Source organism: Cryptomeria japonica, chromosome 6, assembly GCF_030272615.1.
Source record: "Cryptomeria japonica chromosome 6, Sugi_1.0, whole genome shotgun sequence".
In the NCBI taxonomy this organism is placed as follows: Eukaryota; Viridiplantae; Streptophyta; class Pinopsida; order Cupressales; family Cupressaceae; genus Cryptomeria; species Cryptomeria japonica.
Genome location: NC_081410.1, coordinates 1,614,583 through 1,642,350, shown reverse-complemented (window position 1 = coordinate 1,642,350; position 27,768 = coordinate 1,614,583). Strand labels below are relative to the sequence as shown.

Here is a 27,768-nt window from a genome sequence, read left to right as displayed (position 1 = left end):
CCTCACAGCAGGACATGCAATGCTCTCACTAATGGACGGTTTCTCAGGCTATAATCAAATCAAAATAGCCCCAGAAGATCAAGATAAAACCGCGTTCACCTGTCCTTGGGGAACGTACTATTGGAATGTTATGCTTTTTGGCTTAAAGAATGCAGGGGCCACTTATCAAAGAGCAATGACAACAATCTTTCATGACATGATGCACACATTTATGGAAGATTACATGGATGATCTACTAGCTAAGTCATTCACCAGAGCAGAACATCTAAGCATCTTAACAAAGATCTTTGATCGATTGGAGAAATTCCAAGTCAGGCTCAACCCTAAGAAGTGTGTCTTCGGGGTTACATCAGGCAAGTTACTAGGCTACATAGTCTCAGCCAAAGGTATCGAAGTAGATCCAGCAAAGGTACAAGCCATTATGGAAATGCCACCACCAAAGAATATCAATCAACTCAGATCTCTACAAGGACAACTTCAATCAATCAGGCGATTCATCGCTCAGCTAGCAGATAAAAGTCTACCATTTAATCATTTACTACACAAAAATGTACCATTCAGATGGGAAACCAAGTGTGCAGAATCTTTTTACCAAATCAAATAGTACCTGATGAATCCACCAGTTCTGGTACCACCAGTCGTAGGAAAGCCACTTATCCTGTATATCTCAACAACAGATATATCGCTGGGGGCACTATTGGCACAAGAAGATCAACAAGGGAAAGAACGAGCCATATACTATATCAGTAGGACATTGAATGGCTATGAACTCAACTATACATTCATTGAAAAGGCTTGCCTAACAGTGGTCTTCGCATCTCAGAAGTTCCGACATTATATGTTAGCGCACACAATTAAGCTAGTGGCAAAAATTGATCCTCTCAAATACCTACTCAGCAAGGCAGCTTTTACAAGTAGATTGGCTAAATGGGTCATGATTCTCAGTGAATTCGATATCCAATACATAGAAAGATGAGCCATCAAAGGAAAAGCAATTGCAGATCAGCTGGCTGAAGCACTGCTACCAGGAAAACAAACTATGGAAATTGAATTTCCAGACAGGGACGTTCTTGCTCTTTCTACCAATCAATGGACTCTATACTTTGACAGATCCTACACACAACATGGTTCAGGTACTAGCATTCTATTCATCACTCTTGAAGGACACACTATACCAAGATCATATAGGCTTATGTTCCCATGCACAAATAATGTGGCTGAATATGAGGCATTGGTTATAGGCATCACAATGGTCGTCGAATGGAAAATCACAGAGTTAATGGTCTATGGAGATTCACAACTAGTCATCAATCAAATCAACAACGACTATCAGACAAAGGATGACAAGCTGCTACCCTACAAGTGAATGGTGGATGACTTCAAACAGTATTCTGTGCACATCACCTTTGAGCAAATACCAAGGTTGAACAACAAAGCAGCCGATGCAATGGCTACTATCGCTTCATTACTACAAATTCCGGAGCAACAGAGTCGTTACGAGTTCCTGGTAGAGCAACTGTTCTCCCTAGCTTATGACCATTCTGAATCCCATGTTATCTATGCCTTGACTGGTTCAGATTCTCCGTTATATGGACCAACATACGACTACCTCAAGAACAATATCTTACCCATTGACCAATCCCGTAACCAAAAACGTAACTTTATTCAGCAAGCTGCCCGTTATACCCTTACCGTTGATACTTTGTATCGTCGAGGTCTAGATGGTACTCTTCTTCGGTGCCTTGATCATAATGATTCTGATTCCGCTTTACACGAGCTTCACGAAGGTATTTGTGGCACACATTCAAGTGGTACTACTCTTGCTAAAAAAATTCTAAGGATGGGATACTACTGGCCTACAATGGAGAAAGACTCATATCACTTCACCAAGAAATGTCCTAAATGCCAGATCCATGGTAATCTGATACATGCACCAGCACAGGAACTGCAGCCATTTACAACATCCTGGCCTTTTTGTCAATGGGGACTAGACTTAGTTGGCAAAATTCATCCTTCATCTTCAAATGGACATAAGTTCATTATAACGGCAACAGAATACTTTACCAAATGGATAGAAGCAGTTCCCATGACCACAATGACTGGGAAACAAATTGCCTCTTTTATCCTAAATTATCTGATTTGCAGATATGGTATTCCAAGTTCAATCATCACAGATAATGGACGACCTTTTAAAATCAAGATGTACAAGAACTATGTGAAAAATTCAAAATCCAACATCGGTTCTCTACACCATACTACCCACAGGGAAATGGTCAAGCAGAAGCATCTAACAAGACAATACTAAAAATCCTAAAGAAAACAGTGAATGATGCAGGCAAAGATTGGCACATCCAACTCAATCCAGCACTTTGGGCATACAGAACCAGCATCCGCACACCTACAGGAGAAACACCATACTCATTGGTATATGGATCAGAAGCCATTTTACCCCTGGAAGTAGAAATCCCATCTCTCAAAGTCTCTTTGAAAGGTTTAATCTCAGATGAAGAGTATCGAGTTAACCGACTGCAAGAACTCGAACTATTAGATGAAAGATGTCAACATGCTTACACTCATCTCAAAACATATCAACAACGCATGTGTAGGAGCTACAATCACAAGGTCATCCCTCGCAACTTCAAAATTGGAGACCTAGTCCTCAAAGAAAATCCAAGAAATCAGCAAGATCGAGAAAAGAAAGGGAAGTTTGAACCTAACTGGTTGGGTCCCTATGTCATCATATCAGTCTATGGATCAGGTGCCTATCAGCTAACAACTTCAGAAGGAGATGTGCTCGACGAACCAACTAACAGCATCCATCTGAAGAAGTACTACACTTAAGTAGCCTAGTGCACGGAAAAAGCCAAAACAAGCAAAAAAAAATCAAAAAATCCAGAAAAAGAAAAAAACAAAGTACAATAAAAACAAATGGTGAAAACCTGGTAAACAGGCGCTCTTGTGAAAGAATGGCTCCTCTATCTATCTCCATACCATTTTATCTGTATCCTTAAAAACACTATCGGCCATCACCCGACACTTAGCACATATCCATTCAGGACATACTTAGCATAGTCATTGTCCTGGTCTATCCATATCTATCCTCTTACCATATTCTACCATGGCTTGGAAATCACTGTACATATTCACATCAAGAGACACACTCAGCTAGGGGCAATAAATCGTCAAAAAAATTTGCAAACATTCAAGACATCAAAACTATTTACAAAACTCAGCAGCATGGCATCCAACAACCAACACTACACTTCATCGCAAAATAAAACAAAAAAAATCACAGAAATACCAAGGATGGATGATTTTCTGAAGTACTGAATGTTGCATTATCGCATAAAAATCTTGACTATTTTTGCATTTTGAAAATTTTAAATTATTGGATTCTCTTCCTTTTCTCACTAAATGCTTCAAAGCTAGAGATCATAGGGAACTTCCAATATTTTCTTAGTCTTCTGTCTGGGAGGCGATCACTTGTACTGTGTGAATACTTGCCTCGAGATGTGATACATCGAATATCACTGAAGGCATGATTCCACTTCACGCATACAAATGATTTAATCTTGTCTGTTTACGCAATCCGCACTCAGGTCATCCTGGTTCAATTATACCTTGATGCTTGTGCTATCTTGCAAAATCAAATATCATGTAAATTTTTCTCAAGTCATTATGGTTCAATTATACCATTGTGCTTGTATAAATTTTCAACATATCCTAAACAAATCAATGCTCAATGATGATACCTACAAAGAAAGCAAACAACATATGGTTGTACCAGGATGGCAAATACAGAATGAGGATGCTACCAAAAACAATTAGTTGCATATCATTTTACAATTAGTTGCATATCATTTTCCAATTAGTTGCATATCATTATCATACATCTCAAAGATACATTTCACAGCATATAAAATCATACATTTCATTTTCAAGATACATCTCACAAACATATTAAAAGCATACATCCTACATCATACATTACATTATATATTTAAGCATTGCAAAGTAAAGAAAAGAACACATAAGCACATACATCCATATAACACACCACATGATCAAAGATAATGATGTCGTATATATATATATATATATATATATATATATATATATATATATATATATATATATATATATATATATATATATATATATATATATATATATCTCTTCAAAAATGATCAAAATGTACAAAATCTATCATCTCTGTGTCCGGTACAAAGAATACAATGATCTAAAATACAACAAAGACCACGTCTCTCAAGTATGGCTATCCCCTGATGGAGATGGTCTGGCTCCAGATGTCCCCACCCCTGGATCTCCAGGGGGATCTTGTCTCGATGGCCCTGTCACACCTCGGCTCTCGGACCGCGACCCAGTATCTCGAGATCGACTAGATCTCGACTGTGTGAAGCTCTGTACTCGGCGATCCCGGGGTACCGCAGCCTCATAATGTCGACGGTAGTACTCCGCCTCCCGAGCTCTCAAAGATAGCTCTCTCAGGGTGTCTCTCATCGAACCACCCGCCGCTGCTCTCTGCACGCTCGTTGCAAGCTCCTCCGCTCGTCCCCTCCGCTCTATCTTCGTGTCTCGCTCAGTGGTCAACTGCGCAATCTGCCGCTGATATGTCAAAACTTGTGCCTGCAGCTACTGTATAGTCACCTGTAGGGTCTGAATCTGTACATCCTCAACATGAGTGGGGATCCGAACCCGTAGTGGTACCTGTGCAGGGGCATCCCCTCTAACTCTGCCTGTCCTCGGTGCTGGAGGTGGGAGCACATCCGTCCTCCTCTAAGCTGGTCGTATCACCTCGTTTGTCCCCCCCACTGCAGCTAGAACCTCCCCCACCCTCCCCTCTCCACCGGCTCCAATAGCCAATCTGCCTCTCCCCCTGTCTATCACCACCCGTCTGACTGCTCTCTCCAAACCTCTATCTCCTCTCCTCCCTCTATCATCAAATGTTGGCCACATCTCCTCTGGATCTTAAATCCTCGCCACTGCCCGCGCAACGAACAATCTCGCAAACTCATCAGTCATGCTTGCATCCAAAATCTCTGGGGCATAATCCCATATCTGGCCCGCCAAACCGACAAACTCCTCCACCGCCACCGCACTATCAATGGTCAGGCCCCAATCTGATATGTCCTACCTTCGTCGTGCATATAAACAGGCCCCCTCAGGTATACCCTGCTGCCGACCAAACTATCGCAAAACTCTAGTCACCACGAACCTTTCAATAACAAATGGGGTCCTCCCAATTAGGTATCTCGTCATAAACACGTAGGGCATCTCCAGCCCGTCCTCCGCCCACACCTCACACCCTGTATACGGTCGCCATATGACCGTATCGATGTCATCCAAAACTCTCCTCCAATGCTCTAGTTTGCCCAGCTTCTGCTGGACAACTAGACCCCTGTATCCATAAGCATAGGCACAACCAACGGGCCTATCTCTGTCTGCTAATGGCCTAGCGGCCGGAATGTGCTCCCAGCACCATACCTATAAGAGCGTCACGCCAGCTGACAAACTGTCGTACCCTAGGTATACCACCTCGTGCAAGTCCCTGTACAAATGGGCTAGCATAGCCGATCCCCACGCAAACCTACGGCCCTGTGTAACCATGTCCTCTAACACCAGCCCCCATCCCATAGAGAATCCCTTTGACCTGCGATCAAGACAAAGGAATCCACCGATAAACCCTGCCAGTACTAATGGAAGCGGTGCATAATCCAGGTCTAGGAACTCCTACCACGGGATCTCACATCCGCATACTATCTCATCATGAAAAATATGGCGAAGTGCCTCTATGCCACCTTCCTTCGATTGCTCATATGGTAGTAGTGCACCTACTACTGGTATGCACAGAATCCTGTAACAGTCCTCTGGTGTGACTGTCATCTCACCTGTGGCAAAGTGGAAGGTGTTCGTGTCGCTGTGCCACCTCTCTGCGAGCGCTGTAAGTAGCCACCGGTTCACAATGAACCGAGGCATATCCAACAGGGACGTCAACCCGCATCTCTCAATAATATCCAGGTCGGCTTGTGTCAACCGTGGTATCAGAGTCCAAGGCCTAGGAAATCGCTCACGCGACTGAACCACGCCCAATCGCTCCTGTCAACCAGCAAAACCAGTCCAATATCAGTTTCCACATCAAAACAAAGATATCAAAATCAAAATCACATCAACAACATGAAACAATTTGCTCATCTACATCAAGTTCAACATCCTATCATTTCATATCAGCTTGTAACACAACTCAAGTTATTAAAAACCATATCAAAACTTGTAACACAACTCAAGTCTCCAAATCACATAAACTTGTAAAACAACTCAAGTTTCCCACCCATATCAGCTTGTAAAACAACTCAAGTTTCCAACCCATATCAGCTTGTAACACAAATCAGGCTTCACACATTGAACTTGAAACAAAGTGCAAAAACAAATCATGCTTTGATCAAACCAACACATTAATATCTATGCATAACTTACAATATCGCAAATCAAAACAAGTTATATCAACACTCATATTGGACAAATCAATAAAAACCATGACAGCAAAACACAACAATTTCACACATCCCCCCATCTCACAAAATTTTTCCTAATGCGCTAAAACAGGTTGTCTACGCACTAAAATCTACCCATGCGCTAAGTTGTTTTTCCCACGCGCTACTCTATTTACCCTATGCGCTAGAATACCTCTACGCGCTATCCTTTTTCCCCAATGCGCCATCCAACCTACCCTATGCGCTAAAACCTTTTTATGCACTAACCTATACCTCGCTGACGCTACCTATTTGACCCTATGCGCTAGGTCTACCCTACGCGCTAAAACCCCTTACCCATGCGAACCCCTGTGACCCCTATGCGCTAGGTCTTACTCACGCACTATCTTGTTAACCCGACGCGCTACCCTACGTTCGACATGCGCTATTTTCCCTCCCTGCACTACCCTAGACCTTATATGCGCTACACTATTTTATTTCGAACGCAGCCCTAAAATTAAGCTTTATGCGCTACCTAAATCTTCGTATGCGCTAAATTACGGCTTTAACGCGCTAAACCGCTAAAACCGAATTTCAAAAATCAAAAACTAACCAAAAATGACAAAATCAAAAATCAAAAAAGGGTCAAAAGTGTTGACTTACTGGTGGTCCATATGCGGCAGGTCTCCGGTACCTCCGAACATGCTCAAAACGATGCCTGGAATACGGAATAGGCATTTTGACTTCTCTCCAAATTCTCTTTCTCCAAAGTCAACAATGCACAAATGAATCAAATCAAAGCACTTTTCCCTTTTTATAGGAGGAAAATGAAATTAGGATTAGGAAACTGGACATGTAATTTGCTCGCAGGCTCCCTTATACCCTAAAAATTGTAAATTATCAGGAGATGAATCAATTTAAACATTTCACATAGACAAAATCATATACACCAAACACGAATCACCAAATAAAAATTAAAATTTTCAACATATTGATTCATCTCCCGAGGGGGCATCACGCATCAAATCAAATCTGGGGCACGACTTGAAAATCATAAAAGCAAAAATTTCATTTGATCATAAATCACGGTAAAACATCATTTTCTTTGAAATAACATGTGCACACACGTCACTTCAAAGAGGGGCAAAATGTAGACGTATAAAAATGACCATATTCCTAAATGAATATTTTATGTTCATTTCTCTATTTAATTAAATCCAATTTAATTAAATTACCCGCATTCCTCTATTTAATTAAGTAAATTACTCAATTAAATTCACTATACCCATTTAATGAATAAATCATTTTATTCAATTAAATCCCCTATCCACTTTTAATTAAATTCAAATTTAATTAAATAGTTTATCCTAAATTGAATAAATCTAATTTATTTAATTTCCCCAAATTGCAACCAAATTGAATTAAATTCATTTTATTTCAATTAAATCCTATTATCCCTCTATCCACTTGCATTTTCCTACATCTCCCACTTGCATTCTAAAACCTATTCCTAATTTCTTCTAGACCCTTCTAATCATTTCTAAATTAACCTAACCCATCTTCTAAACTTTGTCATATCCCTAAACAAAGGGAAGTCACTTCTCAAACCCTTAAAGTCTTTGATAACCATTAAAGGCTTCAAGTCTTCAACCACTTAATGTTCCAAAGTCTCCCAAACCATTAATGGTTAATTCAACCCTCTTACATGGTTAGAGACTTTTTGCCTAACTTAACCTTCATCCAACCCAAGGGTCTCATCAAGCCTTTAATGCTTTGACCATGATTATCTCTTAATCATTTGCACAAGAGTTTATCCTTGGATTAACTCTTAATCCAATGGGTAAGCCTAACTTAAGCTTAACCCTTATCTCTAGATGACCATGAGGTCTTCTCAGGCATTTAACGCCTCCAACCCCTTCTCTCAACCCAACCCTATGTTGACAATTGTCATCATTTCATTGATGCAAATTGCAAACATGGATTCCCAACTTTCAAACTCAACCCTTGATCAACTCGTTCAATCCTGACCATCCATTGCCCTATTTTTGCTATAAATAGAGCTCTCATTCCTCCATTTTCATAATCCAAGTTTGTAGTATCATACTTATGCTCAAATACATTCAAACTTTCACATCTTATATATGTTCATCATTTAGCCTCTCTTTTCAATAAGAAATAGTCTAAATATGCATGTTTAGAATATTTTCTTTATCATTTAGCTCAATCATAAACTAATATAGTATGTTAGGATAGTATTGTTTACTAATCTTGTCATCTTATAGCTAGTTTATGGCATTTCTAGAATCATGCATAGCTTAGGATGCATCTCATATTAAAACCAATAAAAAGCATCCCTCGTTCTTGCATTTGCCATCCCTAAACCATTTTGCTCAGTGATCTGAGAGCAAAAACATTGGTTTGAGGGACCGTGTAAGATAGAGAACCATGGGACCCACCTTGGGAAGCTGAGTGATACTTCATTACTCTATAGCTTGCACCAAGAAGTCCTGTGAGTGTGTGAGCAAGGCTCCCTAGAGCTCCGTTTTTCGCATTTTGAGTTCTATCGACCCGCTTTTCCCGCATACAATTTATATGAAATCTAGCCACCTATAACAAGTCAATGAGAAAAGACAACATAGAGTTAAAGGAAGATAAAATCTCTTTAGCCATTTTCAAACTTCAAATAGATCAACTTGCCATGAATGGAAAGTGAAATCTTAGTCAAGGCAACAAAAAGAATAAAATTTCACACAAAGGTAAGATGGTTTTGTTGCTAAATCTCTTTCTCATGATCACATTAGACTTTATTGAATCATTCTTAGCAAGATAATAAACATGAAGCCAAAACATGATGTAATGATCAAATTAACGAATTGCAACACAACATAAAGCCAAAATAAGATGAATTGCATCATTAGTGTACATCAACATCTCAAGCATCGCTGCAGTTTCTTGTTGTCTTCAATCATATGTATCAAACCATGGAATTGGTAACATGAGTTTGACCATTTGAAAGATAATATTTCATGCCTAGCAAACTCCTATATCATGTTTGACACCACCCCTTTTATATATAGACTTAAGATATAGAAGCGATTAGATTCTTAAAAAAAAATTGTGCAATTGATTTTTAAATATAATACCTATATTTATGAATAGAGTTCAAATCCATGAACACAAAACTGAGCCAAAAACAACCAAAAAAAATATATTACCCCAAAACATTTGTCTAATCTTACCAAAATACTAATAAATTACAAATCAATTACTAACATTGCCATCAAATTTAAAATTGAACTTCATTACAGTTACATATTTAAATTCAAGCATTTATTTCACTAACATTATTACATAATTCTTAAGTGATTGTATATGTGTTTACCCTAGATTAATTTTGAAAGATTATGTAGTTCCCTTCTGGTAATAAAGTATATACTCTGTTTGATGCCAAGTATTAAGCACAACGTGTGAGATGGGTATTCTTAGCATTGAATTACGCATCAAATGGATCTGGAATCATGCAGAATAGGTTGACAAACCCCGCCACCGTGCTAAATTCTTCTTATGTGATTACAAAGATCTGCTAAATGAGATTCGAGGCTTAAATTACTCCACAACAAATTAGAAGGATTCCAAATCTCCTAAAGATATTTTTCATCCACTCAGCTAATTCAACGTTTCCCTCCAATATTTATCATGTTTGGCAAACACCCATCATCACAACTACATTTTATGATTCGATACAGCTATTACACTTTCACAGTAATTGGATTTTGTTATTGTGTGTATTACTTTTCTGCTTACATTAAATCTGTATGGCTTCCATAGTTGTTGTACTGATAACAGTAATGACTATGGGTTTTATATCTGAAGGAAAAACTATTGAGCCTCTTGTGCCAGCATTATTTATCTTTGGAGACTCTCTTGCAGATGCAGGAAATAACAATAATCTTACTACACTAGCTAAAGCCAACTATTTGCCTTATGGCAGGGACTTTCCCGGAAGAATACCCACAGGAAGATTTTCTAATGGATTCAATGCCATGGATTTTCTCAGTAAGCACAAGCACTATTAATTTTGATGAGTTATTTCTGTAAGAAGCTCAAATCCAGAGTCATTTTTTTTAGTGTGTGTGTGGTGTTTGTTAGACAGTTTTTGTCACTATTTATGTTTCAGGTTTCAAGCTAGGGCTCCCCCTCATACCCATTTATGCTGATCCCAATACCAAGGGAGAAAATCTTCTCAAAGGAGTGAATTATGCATCTGGTGCTTCAGGAATTGAGAATTACTCTGGACGCATTTCTGTAAGTACCAATAGACCTTTTAAATTGTATATCCTTTATGGGTCTATCCAGTATGGTTATTTGTTCTCAAAAATAACTTTAGATATTAGATATCTATGTTTTGGGTCTTTAACTTTTCTTGAATCTCTCAATGCATGTTGTCCTTTACTTTATTACTCTACTTTTATCCCATTAATTTAGTTTGCTCATTATGTATATTAATATATCCTTTTATTTTTAGTTTTGTTTTGATATAGAAATGTATTCCTCACCTGTATGAATGCTATGTGAAGGGTGAAGTTATCCCTTTGAAAGATCAGATCCAAAATTTTATAAAAACTACAGAGGAGATCTTTCAAACCATAGGAAAAGAAGGTGCAAACCGGTTACTATCAAAGGCAGTCTTCTACATCATTACTGCACACAATGATTGGCTAAATACATATTATTCTCTTCTCTCACCTCTTCCAGAGCTGTACAACGAGTACGAATATAGAGACAATCTGATTAGCAAACTTCTCAAACAAGTGGAGGTAATTAGCAATACTAAAGAGTTCATTATGTTTACAACATCTTAGCTATTTGGGGTTAGATATATTATAATTATGTGTAATGTTTTTCAAAGGTTAATATATTGAAGGTGAATATTTATTGGGTATTGTGGTTGTGTTTAGCAGAGGCTTTATTCTAATGGAGCAAGGAATATTGTGGTGGCCGGACTGAGTGCAATAGGATGCATTCCCTCACAGCTGAATAAATATAATAGCAATGGTTCTTGCATTGATTTTCTTAACAAAGTTGCCATAGACTATAATAAGGTCTTAAGACTAAAGTTAAGAGAACTCAACAACCAGCTTCCTGATTCGACTATTCTCTTCAACAATATGTATATCCCACTTTATGATGCCTTCCATAACCCTGCAGCTTTTGGTAAGCAGAAATAACTATAAACTAGAATTTCTGTGATTTGTCATTTAAAGATTGATTGTTGTTTTCAATGTTGTGCAAGGTTTCAAGTATGTCAACCAGGCTTGTTGTGGCATTGGAAAATTTGGTGGTTTTTTAATATGCACCCCAGAATACCCAGTATGCAGGAATGAAGAAGACTATATGTTCTGGGATGCCTATCATCCCACAGATAAAATGTTAAAACAGATGGTCGATCTTCTATGGGAAAATGGCCCTCCCTATAGTTATCCAGTGAGTGGAAAGCAGGCAATCCAGAGGATTATCAGGCATTGAAAAACAGAAGTTAAATGAATACTGCTAGCTGACTTTACTACAGCATAAACAACTTTTCAGTCTATTCTATCAAAGCAATATTTCTTTCCTTGAGATCTACATATTTCACTAGAGAAGAGATGAACTCGCTTGAGTACTATAAAACAATTTTCAGTCTATTGTATCAAAGCAATATTTCTTTCCTTGAGATCTACATATTTCACTAGAGAAGAGATGAACTCGCTTGAGTACTATAAAATGAATTGTTTGCATTGATATGTTTAGGCGACTTGTGAGTTGTTACTTTCTGTATACACACAGCTTTTAGTAGTATTGGCTGAGTCTTGTTCTATGGTGTTGGAACTTGCTCGATATTAATACATCTTGTATATTTATTTATTTTTATTGTTTGTTCTTGGGTATAGGAGACTTTACCTTGTATGGTTAAGTTGATACATTCTAATTTTGACTTTGTTTAAGTAAGAGTTGTAGATTTTATGTATGTTTTTTTAATTAAGGGTAAAGTGGGTTTATTAGAAGATCTCAATCATCTATGAGAATAAAGTAGAAATAGTAGAAAAGATATCAAAAGAAAAATAAAGTGAAGATTTAGATTAAAGAAACAACAATGTAACAAAGTTAAAAATAGTTTGAAATTAAACACTAACACAAGACATATAATTAAAGGGAAGAGGGTAGAGGATTGAGACTTATAGTCACTTCCCTCTCATCTTCGGGAAACTTCAAATGTTTAGTCATAAAATTATCTTCCACTCATCGATCATGATCAACTTATTCTGATTATGGGTTCTCAAGTTTGGGCCTTCTTGCATTATGCTTTCTAGTTTCTTTATATCTACCTACGGTATATTTGATGCAATCATGAATAGAGAGTCCAAAGAAAGGATTTCTCACATCACCCATCAAAAACACCTTTGTTGAACAATTAAGTGTGGAAAATAAATAAAAATAAAATATTGAAAACAAGTGATGGGAGGGACATGAGACATGGTGTCAATAGGGAATTGTCTTGGTAATCAAATGTGAGAATTTACAAGCTACATTGGAAATATTTTCAACACTGTTTCTAAATATAAGTTCACCCCTCCACCATATTTATTTCATAAATAACATAAATAATTCTGAATTATAATTCACTTCTATGGCTGAAAAGGGTTTGAGAGGTACATACTAGAAAAATCATGTTGCTTAGCACAACATTAATTGGGCAAAGGTGTTGGGATAACTCTAATGTACTATTTAACTTTACACTAATGTTTTATGAAGCATGTCTTTAAATATTTTAGAAATTTATTTTCTTTACATCAATATGTTAGTGTGAGTTATGGGATTATTTCCTATGTTGCAAGTTGATATAGAATTGATATGTGTATCTTATTTATATGGGGAACATATAAAGTTTAAGTGAAATGTTAATTATTTTGACATTGTAGCTCTTCATGAAAACATGGTAAGAGTTATCTTGATTAGCAGTACAATTTTTGAGAAACTATAATATTGCACCTATTAAAGCAAACAATTATTATGGCATCTAGGTTATATTCTCATATGATATTATTAGTTAAGTGAATTAAGAGTAGTAATGTGGTGGGGAGAAACACCTTATTGAGCTATTATAGTAATTGTTCATGATATCTTAGCACAAGTGAATGGTAATGCAATTGGATGTATGTTACCCATAAATTTTATACATTGAGCAACCTAAGGGTACAGGGTATTACTCCAAAAGTGCTACAATAAATTGTGACTTTAGTATTGATATTCTAGGTTACATAATTAAATGCTCTTTATATTGGAACATATGTAGGGAGTGATCATGGCATGCTACTATAGGAGTAGTGCAACACTTAAATATAGATAGTAGATATTTTAGAAAGTTATTTTCTTTACATCAGTATGTCAATGTCCAGTGATTAAGTATTGTTTGTTCAAACAAAGAGAATTTATTGTTAAGTAATCAACCTAACCTTTGCACCATGGAGATGAACCAATAGGATATTTTGGGGAAATTTATTAACTAAGTACCTACTATAAGGAAGAGTTAATTATTTGAATAACTTTATGTTTGAACTTTACGAGAAATACTATGGCAAATAGTTCTAGATCAAATTTTTAGCTATAAGATAACCTTATAACATGAACCTGGAATGTCATATAACTAATATGATCCTTGTGTACTAATCAAGTATAATATTGTAAGGTTGACCTCATTTGTGGTGCTACAACAACACTTTGCTAAACATATCTTTAATGCTAACAATCCATTGATACTATGGTAAATACTTTATATGACTACATGATGTCTAAATATATTTTTAAATATGAGACCTTGATACTAGAACTATCATGGGAATGAATGAAGGGTACTATGATTGCATTAGGTGATGGTATTTTGGGTAGGAATATTGGCTAAGGCAAGGCTACACCAATGTTGTAAGATTGATGATGTTTTAGATACTTGTAATATTGGAAATGTAAGATCTAGTGTTATATTGAGAAGATACCAAGATGCTTGTAATTATGGACTATTTAGGAAATTCCAATAGGTGTTCATTAAGTTCCTTTAATGTCATTTAATCCTACCTATTTGCTGCAATAATGAGAATATATGTTTTATAACTTTAGAATGGTATTTGGGTATTGGGGTAAACACTTATATGGCTATAAGATATCTATTGACCCCAGGGGTAGAAGAACCTTCACTTTAAATCTATTATTTGAATTTTGAATGGAAGTGCACGAATTAGGGTAATTTTAGGTTGAGTAATAAGTTAGTCCCTATGTCAATAAAACAAACCCTGGAATGTTCAAATTGGTTTGTGAATACTCACAAGAGGACTTAGAGTCCAAACCTCGATATACTTAAAGGGAAGTGTTATAATATAGTTTGGTATACTATAAACATGGTTATGAGTTCCCAACTATTGTTATGTGGTATTAATTAATTAAACATTAATCATTGAGAACCTATTGTAGGCCCTTTGAGAGACCTAGTGAGGAGAACTAAATGTGACTTTGATCCATTTGGAAGCGGGTATGTAGGTGGTCCTTGGGTGAAGGATGCCCCTATGACTTCAAGTTCATTGGAGCAGGGTCTAGGGGTGGACAACTCCCAAGTTGTGGAGTTGTTCACAATTGTTTTGACCACCTCTCTTGACTAGGCTTGAAATGAGGTCAAAATGGGTATTAGGTGGTATGAAAGAGAAGAAAAATTGATCACTTGTATTCAATACATGATGTGTTTTCAAAGCGAGTTGAATGAAGTGAATGGATTGGCTATCTTATAGTTTGTTTGTCTATTAAGTAGAAGCCATCTTTTGTTGGATCTTAGTGATTTTATACACTTGTAAAATTTAATCACATACCTATAATACTTTGTGTATATAAGTTCTTAGATTAATCAATTGTAATCTATTTGTTTTAAATTGGGAGCCTCTCATGCATTTATAGTGTTAAACAAATAGAAACCTCTCATCCATTTATAGTGTTGAGAAGGGTACTAGCACTACCTTTTACTGCTATAGATGGAGTAAGGGCCCTAAGAGGATATAGGTAGAGGTTGTATATGTCTAATACGTAGACTACCCTTCTCCATATAAGGTGATCACTAATAAAAATATTATGTCTCGTCTAGAGATAAACATCCACACTCAATATTGACAATAGTCAACGAGCATATTATGCTAGCAAACTATTGATCATACCACATAGATAGTGGAACTATTTTTGTTAGGATCATGTGGTCCTTAGGGCCATCTGTATATCAATGATGCATACCCCATGCTACTCTAGAGACCTAGATAGATTCCACCAAGAGCATGTGGGTCATGCGGCCAGTGGCATGTCAGTGATAGACGTATGGTGTACACTTCAAAGTTGGATGGTTTTCCGCCAGTAGCATATGGGTTGTAAGGTTAGCAACATGCAAATGATGGACCAAATTGTTTTCTTAGCCATCTGATGGATTGCAGGAAAAAGAGTTTTAAATCAAGAATAGGTAGGTTATAATTGGACCAACTTTTGAGAATGGGTGTCTCAAACTCACTGGTTCAAATCTCGGACAAATGGCACTTGGTTTCTGAATCAGCAATTCGGGCTTGATAACGCTCGTTTTATTGATCACCTAGGCAATCGAATAACTTGTGTGTTATTGACAAGCGGTCGATAACCCTCGTGCTTTGCTTCACCTATCTAAGACGTGCTTGAAGTGTTGCGGGATGGCGGGGAAAAGGAACTTAACCTTTTTTAGTTGAACCCTGCAAGTCGGCAAAGTCATGGTGGTAAGGGTCGCGAGATAGCGTGAAGGAAGGAGACTTATTCTCCCCCCGCCACCCCACGTGACTCTAAGAGTTCAAACAAGAGACCATACGAGATAGCGAGAGGAAGGAGACTTGGTCTCCCTCCCATCACCCTGCGGGGCTTTTCTTATGGCTACATGTGTAGTTCGGGATTAAGACAGACGGTGTAGGGAAGGTTCTCCTCGCAAGCCCACACAATGGACAATAGTCAAATAGTGATATTGTGGGATAACAGAGGAAGGAGAGTGTCACTCTCCCCGCCACCCTGTGAGGCATCCAAAGGCTCCTAGAAGGACCTACGGGGTAATGAGCAAGCAAGTAGACTTGCTCTCCCCACCACCTCGCGACTTGATGAAGGGCATGAAGAAGATATTGCGGGGAGAAAGTGAAGCAATGAGACTTGCTCTCCCCGCCACCGCGCAGGGTATCAAAGAGACTATTGTCGATAAGTCTTGGTGGGACCATAGCTGACTCATGTGGAGTTGGAAGGCGATAATTGGTCTAAGTTAGGATCTAAGGAGCTCGATTGGAAGCCAACGATTGATCCGAATGAGAATAGTTGCCGACAGTCTTTTAAGACTAGCTGGGACCGCAATGGACACATGTTGACCAGCCAAATTGTCTGTTGATGATTGGTGGAAATTGGAATGACACAGAGGAAGCGATGGAAATAACATGGCGTGTTATCGACAATCTAAAGAAGTTCGACACTTGGAGACATGTAACTGAAACAAACCATTTTCTTGACAGAGAGGTATAAACTTCTAAAGAAATGGTGGCGAGTGTGATGAAACCTGAAGGGAGAGGTCTGGAAGAATTCTTGCAGAAATGTATGTAACTAAGATTAGAGAGATCGAACAATTATCTGGCAGACCAGAAGTCGGTGGAGACTGATTCAATGGTTAGATGTTGAGGGCGACTAGGTTGGAAGTTGATGGTTTTGTTAGATGTTGAGGGCGACTGGGTTGGAAGGTGATGGTTATGTTAGATGTTGAAGAGACTATATTGCAGAAACATCTGTAATTATGTAGTCTGGGTCTGAACATGATCTGGTTGTATGTTGTAAGAGTAGAGATTGTGTAATATACACCTAAGAGAGATTGATCTGTAACTTGTATTTAATTGGCATTTTACTGTAATACAAGTGATTCTTCTTTGGTGGTGGGTATTTTACCCGTAAGGGTTTTCCCACATAAATTATGTGTTCTCTCTATGCATGTATGAATCTTTTGTTTGCTCTACTATCTTGTCAATGTGCATCTTAGTGACTATAATTTGAAATTGAAAGTTACCTATGCTACTCTCCCCATTGAATTAAACACGGTGGAAGGCGTTTCCACGTTGTTCTTTCCTTACAAGTGGTATCAGAGTAGTTAGTTGTGTTATCCTTGGGGGCAGAACGGGCTATTTGTGTTAATTCTATTGTGGGATTTTTGTAGAGGTTTGTTTGAAATTGTAGACTGAGATGGCGAGCACATCAGGAAGAGTGGACATTGAGAAATTCAATGGCAGGAACTGCGAGTTATGGAAACTCAAGATGGAAGACTTGTTGGTTGTTAGAGACTTTTGGGTTGCATTGTCTGGATCAAAACCACCAAGCATGAAACAAGAAGATTGGGACCTCACAGATAGGAAGGCCAAAGGGCTAATCAGATTATGCCTTGAGGATTCTGTTGTCTTGAATGTTCATGAGGAGAAGACATCAACTTCTTTGTGGAAGAAACTTGGTGATATTTATCAGGGAAAGTCTCTGGTAAATAAGTTGTTCCTGAGGAAGAAGTTATACTCCTTGAAGACGAGCGAAGGGACATCAGTAGAAGATCATTTAAATGAAATCAACATGATCATTGCATAGTTAACTTTTGTGGGAGATAAGATTGAGGATGAGGATCGTTGAATGCTTATGTTGGGTTCCTTCCCATACACATGGGACCATCTAGTGATGGCTATTGGAAGTATAACAACCACTTTCAAAATAGAAGAGGGGGTTTATTCACTGCTTTCAGAGGAAGCACGAAGGAAATCTTATGAGATGGTCAAGGATGCTCTGGTTGTGCAGGGAAGATCTATGGGAAAAGGTAAGCGGAAGGGCAAGAATTCCAAGTCCAAGTCATAGGGGAGATCAAAGTCTCCAAAAAAGAAGTCCAAGGCGAGATGCTAGAAATGTGGGCAAATTGGTCATTTGATCTGAAAGGCTTGTGAGGAGAAGGAGAAGGAGAATGCTTCTGACACTGAGTCTTCTAGGAGTGATCCCAATGCCTTCATTGCTACCTTGTCAACATGACATCTCAATAGAGATGAGTCTTGATATTGAGTGCTTTGGTCTTTTAGTCGGAGAGCTTCATGATAGTGTAGTCTTGCATTTTGGAGCTTAGCATGGATTGATCATGGAGGTGCTTTAGAATACCAAGAGTCTTGTGCCTTTGCTGAAGAGCTATATTATAGGTTGCTACTCGATGAGATAGTTGCAGTGCTACATGGATGCTTTGTGCATAATGAGAGGAGGTGAAATGCTTTCTCTGCATGCGGATGTTGACAATGATTAGTCACTGAGCGTTTATGTGGTGGTGCTTGATGGATTCTTAGACTCTGGTGCTCAATGTGGGCATGATTGACAAGAGTCATATTGTCTATATCAATATGCTCTTTGAGATCTCATTTTGCATGTAGCTAATGTGATAGTGAGTTTGCATGTAGTTGATTGGATCTTCGAGTTATGTGGTTGTGTGGGCTAATCACCTATTCAGTTGCAGTGGGATAACTCGGAAGTGGATTGTCTATATCCACAGGTCTGATTCAGTACATATGTTGATTTTTTAACTGACCTTGTCTGTGGTCGTTGGTGCATTAGTGTGGTTTCTTTGAGATAAGAGGTTGGATGATAAATCAGTACCTAGATAGTCATTTATGGAATCCTGTAGCATAGTGTTTTTCCTTGGTTTGGAGGTCTTGGTTTCACTTGGTGTGACTACACGTGTGTGTAGACTTGGAAGATTTTTAAATTTGGGAGATGGTGTGTCATTATGCTTGGAGAGCTCAGTACCACGGAGCAGTGGGAGCTTTAGCAATGACTTTGTATTCACCATTGAGTGGTGAATGATCTTCTTTAGTGATGCAAATGTTTGGAGGACGCCTTAGATCCTGTTGCTGCAGAAGGGTCTTTCACATTTGCATGTACACTATTTGAGGATGGGTGATGTTGGTTTAGAGTATGTTGATATTATGTCACGGTGCACTCTTGATACTAGTTTAGAGTCTGGAATGATACATTGCTCTTGAGACTATGGTATGTTCACTTGGGGCATGTGATCTCCTAAGAGGGGATGGTAAGATCATGGTGTCATGATGGGTTCCCAATTCTACAGATTGGAGCTTTGACTGTGGTCTGATAAGCTCTCTTTGTTTTGGGGGTGTTGTTCATATGTCTAAGAACTTCATGGGAATGTAGAGATGCATTTGGAGTTTGGCATGGATTAATCAATTGTCGGCACTCATGGATACATAGAGACTTAGATGAGGCTATAGTTCTCTTGAAATGAGAGATGTATGTTGAAATGGTTACTCTTGATGAGATTTTTGCTGGAAGTTCGATGAGCCTACATCTTGGTTGAATGCGAATTCAACAGAGATCTATGAGGAGATTTCTCTTGGATGAGTCAAGATGACTTAGGAATCTTGGAGGGGCATTCTCGTTCCCCACTCTTGGTCTATTCGACAGTTTATCCCTTGAGAGATTTGGCCCATAGTTTCTCAGGTGTTGTATGTTTTCTTTCAAATTTGTGGATCTTGAGCTGAAGTTAGATAACTCTAGAAGATTCATTGTGAGAGATGGATAGCATGATTATTCCCTTAACATAGGGGATGGTAGTGGGCTGATTTCCTAAAATGGGAAATGTAGTAGTTTGATCTTATTTTGGGGTTGAAAAGGAGATCTTACTTATCACAGTTGATACTTAGAGGAGTATGTAGAAGGAGTATGTTTCTTGCAGGAGTGTTGTTTGTAGGATGTGGTTATCTTTGTGGATGGTCCTTGGTACTACATGGTTACTTCTTATATGTGTTATGATTGATAGACTTTGTATGTTTCTTTGGTTCCTTTTCAGGTCCGGCATTACCCATGCAGTGGGAGTTTATGGATGTGTTTAGTCTTCATCGACTGATTTGCACATGGAGCTTATGATTGTTGATTATGGGTTGATTATGCTATTGGTATGAGTTTACTAATGAAGGATACCTTTGTGGTATGTAAGATTGGATTGCTAACACTTGTTGTGGGTGTTACTTCTAATCACATGGTTTTGTCAGTTGGATGGGAGCAATTATCTTGGTTGTTTGTTCTAGCTGATGTTCAGTCTTGAATGTTTTGGAGATACCAGTAAGTTCTTCGTCAAGTGGGAGAATGTTGAGAATGGGTGTCTCAAACTCATTGGTGCAAATCTCGGACAGATGGCACTTGGTTTCTGAATCAGCAATTCGGGGTTGATAACGCTCGTGTTATTGATCAACTAGGCAACCAAATAACTTTCGTGTTATTGACAAGTGATCGATAACCCTCGTGTTATGCTTCACCTATCTAACCACTGCTCGAAGTCCTCCAGGACAACAGGGAAAAGGAACTTGGCCTTTTCTATTGAACCTCACAAGTTGGCAAAGTCATGATGGTAAGGGTTGCAGGATAGCGGGAAGGAGACTTATTCTCCCCCCACCACCCTACGTGACTCAGTGTTCAAACAAGAGACCTTGCGGGATAGCGAGAGTAAGGAGGCTTGGTCTCCCTCCCATCACCCCGCAAGGGTTTTCTTATGGCTACAGGTGTAGTGCAAGATTAAGATGAAGGGTGTAGAGAAAGTTCTCCCCGCCACCCTACACGATGAACAACAATCGAATAGTGATGTTGCAGGATAACAGAGGAAGTAGAGTGTCACTCTCCTTGCCACCATGCAAAATGAACAACAGTTGAATAGTGATGTTGTGGGATAACAGAGGAAGGAGGGTGTCACTCTCCCCGCCGCCCCATGAGGCATCTGAAGGCTCCTAGAAGGACCTGTGGGGTAATGAGGAAGCAAGGAGACTTGCTCTCCCCACCACCCCATAGAGTATCGAAGAGACTCTTGTCGATTAGTCTTGGTGAGACCACGACTGACTCATGTAGAGTTTGAAGTCGATAATTGGTCTGAGCTGAGATTTGAGGAGCTCGATTGGAAGCCAACGATTGGTCTGAATGAGAATAGTTGCTGATAGTCTTTTAAGACTAGGTCGGACCGTGATGGACTCATGTTGACTTGTCGAGTTGTCTGTTGATGAATGGTGGAAACTGAAACAACTCAAAAGAAGTGATGGAAATAACATGGCGTGTTATCGACAATCTAAGGAAGTTCGACAATTGGAGCCATGTAACTGAAACGGACTGTTTTCTTGACAGAGAGGTATAAACTTCTAAAGAAACGGTTGCGACTGTGACAAGAAATGAAGGGAGAGGTATGGAAGACTTGTTGCAGAAACACCTGTAACTGAGGTCAGAGAGATCGAACAGTTGTCTGGCAGACCAGAAGTCGGTGGAGACTGATTCGATGGTCGGATGTTGAGGGCGACTGGGTTAGAAGTTGATGGTTCTGTTAGATGCTGAAGAGATTGTGTTGCAGAAATATCTGTAACTGTGTAATCTGGATCTGAACATGATCTAGTTGTATGCTACCAAAGCAGAGACTGTGTAATATACACTTGAGAGAGGTTAATCTATAACTTGTATGTAATTGGCATTTTACTGTAATACAAGTGATTCTTCTTTGGTGGTGGGTATTTTACCTGTAAGGGTTTTCCCATGCAAATTTTGTGTTCTCTCTATAAATGTATGAATCTTTTGTTTGCTCTGCTATCTTGTCAATGTGCATCTTAGTGACTCTAATTTGAAATTGAAAGTTACGTATGCTACTCTCCCCATTGAATTAAAGACGATGGAAGGCATTTCCGCATTGTGTTTTCCTTACACCCACCTCAATATAATTTTGGGATATCTTGATGTGTAAATGGTATACTTGACTTTGTTGCAATGAGGATGGACACTCGATGTAGTATAGGTTCCATTGAATCTTGTTCCTACTTTCTCATTGGTGTAGAAGATTGGGGAAAAGAATGTAACCCACAACGTAGTGCATAATACATCAACATTCCTTTTACTTTGGATGCATTATGGGCAAGTGATAGTTAGCCCTTGTGGATGTGTTAGTCTCTCACTATATATGTTAGTTATTATGTATATGGCGTACACTAGATCTAGTCACTATGTATGAAATGTACGTTGGAGTTGATCGTTGTGTATACGATGTATGTTAGAGCTAGTCACCAAGTATGTGTGCCGCATGTTGAAGCTAGTCACTACGTATATGTGAGATATGTTAAAGTGCGGAGAGATATGTATATGTGATATGTATGAGCCAATAATCTTTTGGTGTGTGCTCGCTCTCTATGGAATTGGAGAATTATGGAAGGATATCACCTCTACTTAATTGTCTATGTTTGTACATTATCTAATGGAAAATGGTTATCTTGTATTGTAATGGTACTAAGTTTTGATTAAAAAAGCAGCATTAACTAGGGTGTTGACCCTTAACAAAAAGCAACATCAAGAGAGATGATGTTGGAAGAGAACCACAGCCCAAAGGCGGAAAGGAACAAACATAGGAACCTAAACAATCAGGGAACAAACCCCACTCAAGGGGGGAACAGGCCACCCAAACCCCCACGAGGGGGGGTATGGGGCAGGGGAAAATATTTCCCCTTATGCTTGAGAGCAACCACAGACCAAGCAATGCTAACATCCACCGGAAGGGCCCCCGCAGGGTCAACAACATCGGTGACAGCAGAAGGTTGGAAGAGGGTCGTAGGGGGCTACAGAATAGCAATAGCAGCAGGTTGTGGCAGAACAGTAGAAGCAGAAGCAGATCCAGCAGTAGGGGAGGGCTGCAGGACAGGAGAAGCAGAAGTGGGGACCTCCAGAGACGAAGCCACAAAAACATCAGTAGGAGCAACAAGAGTTGTGGGGGGCACGACATCATCCTCATGGGAGGAGCCAGCAGACGCAGAATGTGTAGCAATAACTGTTAAGTGGTCAGCAGTAGCATTCTTCCACTAGGTAGAAACCCCTTTGTGTTGTGGAGAAGAGCAACCCAAAGCAAGATGGCCAGTAGAGAAACATCTTCTGCAGCAAAAGGGGAGGCCTTCAAAATCCAGTAGTTGTGACCAAGGCCTATCCCCCACCATAAGAACCACATCACCCGGGAGAGGAGCAGAGATGTCGAAATCAACAAGAATGCGGGCAAAGGTAGTGTGTTCCATTGAGGACGTAGCATCATCGACCTTCAGGAAACGACCAATAGAGTTGTCGATCGCCTCATAGTAAGAGTGCTCCCAAAAATGAAGAGGGAGATTGATGAGCCGAACCCAAACTGGACGCACGTTAAGTGGTTCAGTGAGAGGGTTGAAAGAGGTTGTCCATGAAGAGGTTGTAATGGTACTAAGTTAATAGATTGCAGTTAATTAATAATTAGGGATTAAAGAGATATCAAAGATCTCATACGACATGAGAGAATGAACTTCCTCTAATATTCAAGGGCGAACTATGAAGCCTCTAATTCCCATGAGAGGATGCATACGTAAGGCCGTCATGAATGAACCATTAATGCATAGGAATAGGTTTAAAGAGGGGGGGGGGGGGGGGAGGGGGCTAACCTTAAGAGATTACCACCTTTAAGTTAAGTATAATGTGGTGGCATAGATTTGCCACCACTATGGTGATTGAAGAAATAATGAATTCAACATTTCTAAGCTAAAACAAGAAGCTTGGTCAATTAAGTTGCTACTTGTGAAAAAATTAGTAGCAATTGAGGAGCGATTGTTACAAGATTGTTCATTCATGCAAATTAGAGTTAATAGAGAAAAAATTGAACAAAAAACAATTTCACATTGATTCACAATCACAAAAAGATTGCAAATGGATCACTAAACTACGACATATAGATTACAAGCTTATATGCAAAGATATAATAAAAACTATTATCACTCTCACTCTATGACTTTGTTAACTAATGTCCTCCTAAGATTGATTATTGATTCATGTCTTCTACAATAGTTAGTTGTTCTCCAAATGATTCCAGATGTGATTATATATCAACTCCAAGCTTTAGGAATGATCTACATCACTTGCAAGGTGCTCTAAATCTCGATGTCTTGTGAAACATGTAGATCAGTCAAAATCTAGAGATGAAGCATTAGGTGTTGAAGAAACACAATGTTGTTTTGATTGGAGATCTCTTTGGTCGCATACTACCTTACAATATGTTGGATTTAATATGACAAGTCTCTAGGTGGTGCCACAAACCTCACATGGTGAACTGGGTGTTAACTATTTTGAACTGTGATCTTTTATCAATGATAGCTTTCGACAGTTTGATTCAAATTCATTACCTCTAGATATAGTGTAAACGTAAGTTATTACTTAACTTTGATTATCTATCACAAGATTGAATGATAAATTATGCAGTGAAAATATGGTAATATATAGTAGGATGCACATGCAATAAGCACCCAAGGTTGTTTGAAAAGTGAATCTTGCAATTTGCAAATTCTAGAGGAAATCCAAGGAATTTCACCTAGCCAAGGTGGGTGGGAAGACAAAAGGGGGTTGGGGAGAAGGGAAAAATCTCAATGACTCACTAAATCTTTGCCCAAGCCATAGAGCAACATGTGGAAACATGTTCAATTGGTACATTAAAATCATCTAGAAGTTATGTCCACCCAAACGAACTATGGGAAATTCCCAGGATTCATGGGGCCAAGGGTGGGTGGGTTGGTGGCAATATAACCCCCCAAACATCTGCACACATTCCCCCCACCTTGCATGCATGATTATTCTAGCTTATTCTAGTAGGTTGATTAATATAGTGAGTGGAAAGTAAGCAGGACTTATTCTAGTAACTATAAGTGGAGAAGGACTAGTATATTCTAGCTTAATCTAGCTTACTCAAGCGGGTTAATTAATTCATGGATTCCCTACAATTCTATGGGGTGCATTAATGAATTACCCAAATTTATTGCTTGACTTGACTCGATTCTAGCTTATTCTAGCAAGCGAATTAATCCGTTCTTGTGAGATCCATAATGAGTCTTACGTTGTCTTCCCTTCCACTTAACCAAGTATTCTTTATAATACATATTTTTAGTGTCACATCTAATTATGTTAGCCAAGATCTTCTCTATTTGTTTCTATGGTTTTTGTGGTGGCTATTTTTGTATGTAAAGTTCCATGGTTTTTGTTATTTGATTGGCATTTATGGTACTAATGAAGATTTTTTATGTTAGACATATGAGATATACCAAGAGCTTCTAGTAACTCAACGTCATAAGCAATGTTTCCCAAACCAAACTTCTTGAGAAACTTATATGGGCCAAATTTTCTCATTTTCAACTTGTCATCTATGCCTACTAGAAATATTTCTGTCTCCACTTGTCATCTGCCTACCTATTGTACTTGTTCATTGTGTCTAATTGTTCTCTGACCTAATAGTATACTATCTTTGTACCTTACAAATTCTTCTACCTTTGCACTCCTTTGATTTTCTTTATTGATATCCCTAAGCTTCCCTACTATTCTAGGCCATAATCCAGTCATAATTTCAAATGGTGTCTTTCGTGTGCTTCTATTTGCTAATTTGTTGTATACAAACTCTACTTACGGTAGAATTATATCCCAATTTCCTAACTTATCTTCTACTAATCATTGCAACAAGTTGCCTAAACTGTGATAGAATTATATCCTAATTTCCTAACTTATCTTCTCCTAATCACTACAACAAGTTGCCTAAACTCATGTTTACCATTGTTGTGTGTCCATCTATCTATGGGTTAAATGTTCAACTATTTTTTAATTTTTTCATCATCTTTTTCCATGGTGCTTCAAAACTTACCTATGAACTTTATGTCTCTAATTGAAACTATGATCCATTACAATCCATGCAATCTCACAATCTCCATGAAAATAGATAAAAAAAAATGTACAGCGTTGTGCCTTCTCACAAAGAAAGACATGCACATTCTTAGAAAAAATTACCTACTACTAAAAACATATAATCATGTGTTCTTTGTGTTTCTTGGAAACCATAATATGAAGTCCATGCTAATGTCCTCCCAAGTTCTCTCTAGTATTGTTAAAGGTTGATACAATCCGATATTTTGATTACTCATCTTTGCAACTTCACAAATAATGCACTTTTGAACAAACCTCCTTACATCCTCAAGTACTTGAGGCTAAAAATAGTGCACAATTACCAAATCCATTATCTTATCAATGTCAAAATTTCTTACTAATTCACCACCATGTTTCTCCTTGGTCACGTTTTGCCTCAATAAGCTTCCAATAATACATAATTGACTTCCTTTGAATAGCATGCCATCCTAAATGAAATAATCCAATTACTTACATCTATTTCAATTGGCTCCCTACTTGCTTTCTCGGCTTCAACAAAGTCTAGGTTATCTTCCTACATTTGTTTGAGTTCTTCAAAATCCATTACTACTACTACTATCATTTATCTGAATAAGTTCCTCCTTCTACTCAATGCATCTACAACCTTGTTAGATTTGCCACTCCTATGCTTCAACACAAATGTTATAACTATACATGAACTCTACCCATATCATGTGTCTTTGATTCAACTTTCCTTTGCAACTCAAATATTGTAATGTTTGATTATCGATGCACAACATTTATCATTATGTTAACTATCACACTTTCATTAACATTACAATCAACCTAAAATACTTTGTAAAAATTCGGTAACGCTAACAATGACTAATCCATTACCTTTTGCTTCAATGGTATAAAACTCATTTATGCTCCTGACATCCACTTAAATTCTTTCTAATTCCCCCCTCATTATTTGTGTCAATAGATGGCATTGAAAGTCCTAATGAACTTCATGTAGAAACTGTCCAATTCAAGAAAAGATTTACTTATTGATAAGATATCAGAGAGCTTAGATCTTTTCATGAATTGGAAAGTTTTTGCATGAAGTTCATTAGGACTTGTAATGCCATCTATATACTATTGACAAAAATAATGAGGGTAATAAGAAAGAGTTGGAGTGGATGTTAGGAGCATAAAAGAGTTTTGAACCACTAAAGCAAAAGATAATAGAGTAGTGATTGTTAGCATTACCTAATTTTTACAAAATATTTTAGGTTGATTGTGATTCTAATGAAAATGCAATAGTCAATGTGATTATCAATGTTGTGCAATCTTATTGCTTAACAATCTTAATGTTGTTAGTCCTTACACTTCTTTGTTACTTTATTGGACTTCATAATTTTATCTTTCTTTCTTAAAAAATTGAGCCCTATCACCCAAAAATATAAATAAAATAAAATTATAATACTAAAAAAAATATTATTAATTTTAA

At 38.2% G+C, this 27,768-nt stretch overlaps 1 protein-coding gene across 1 annotated transcript; it reads left to right on the top strand.

The window, feature by feature from the left end:
* The first annotated feature begins 10,339 nt into the window (after positions 1–10,339).
* On the top strand, positions 10,340–12,017 carry LOC131077578 (GDSL esterase/lipase 7-like). Its single transcript, XM_057959858.2, has 5 exons — positions 10,340–10,547; positions 10,669–10,796; positions 11,033–11,308; positions 11,453–11,705; positions 11,785–12,017. Exons 1-5 carry the CDS (start codon positions 10,340–10,342, stop codon positions 12,015–12,017), a joined length of 1,098 nt encoding a protein of 365 aa, XP_057815841.2.
* The last annotated feature ends 15,751 nt before the right edge of the window (positions 12,018–27,768 follow it).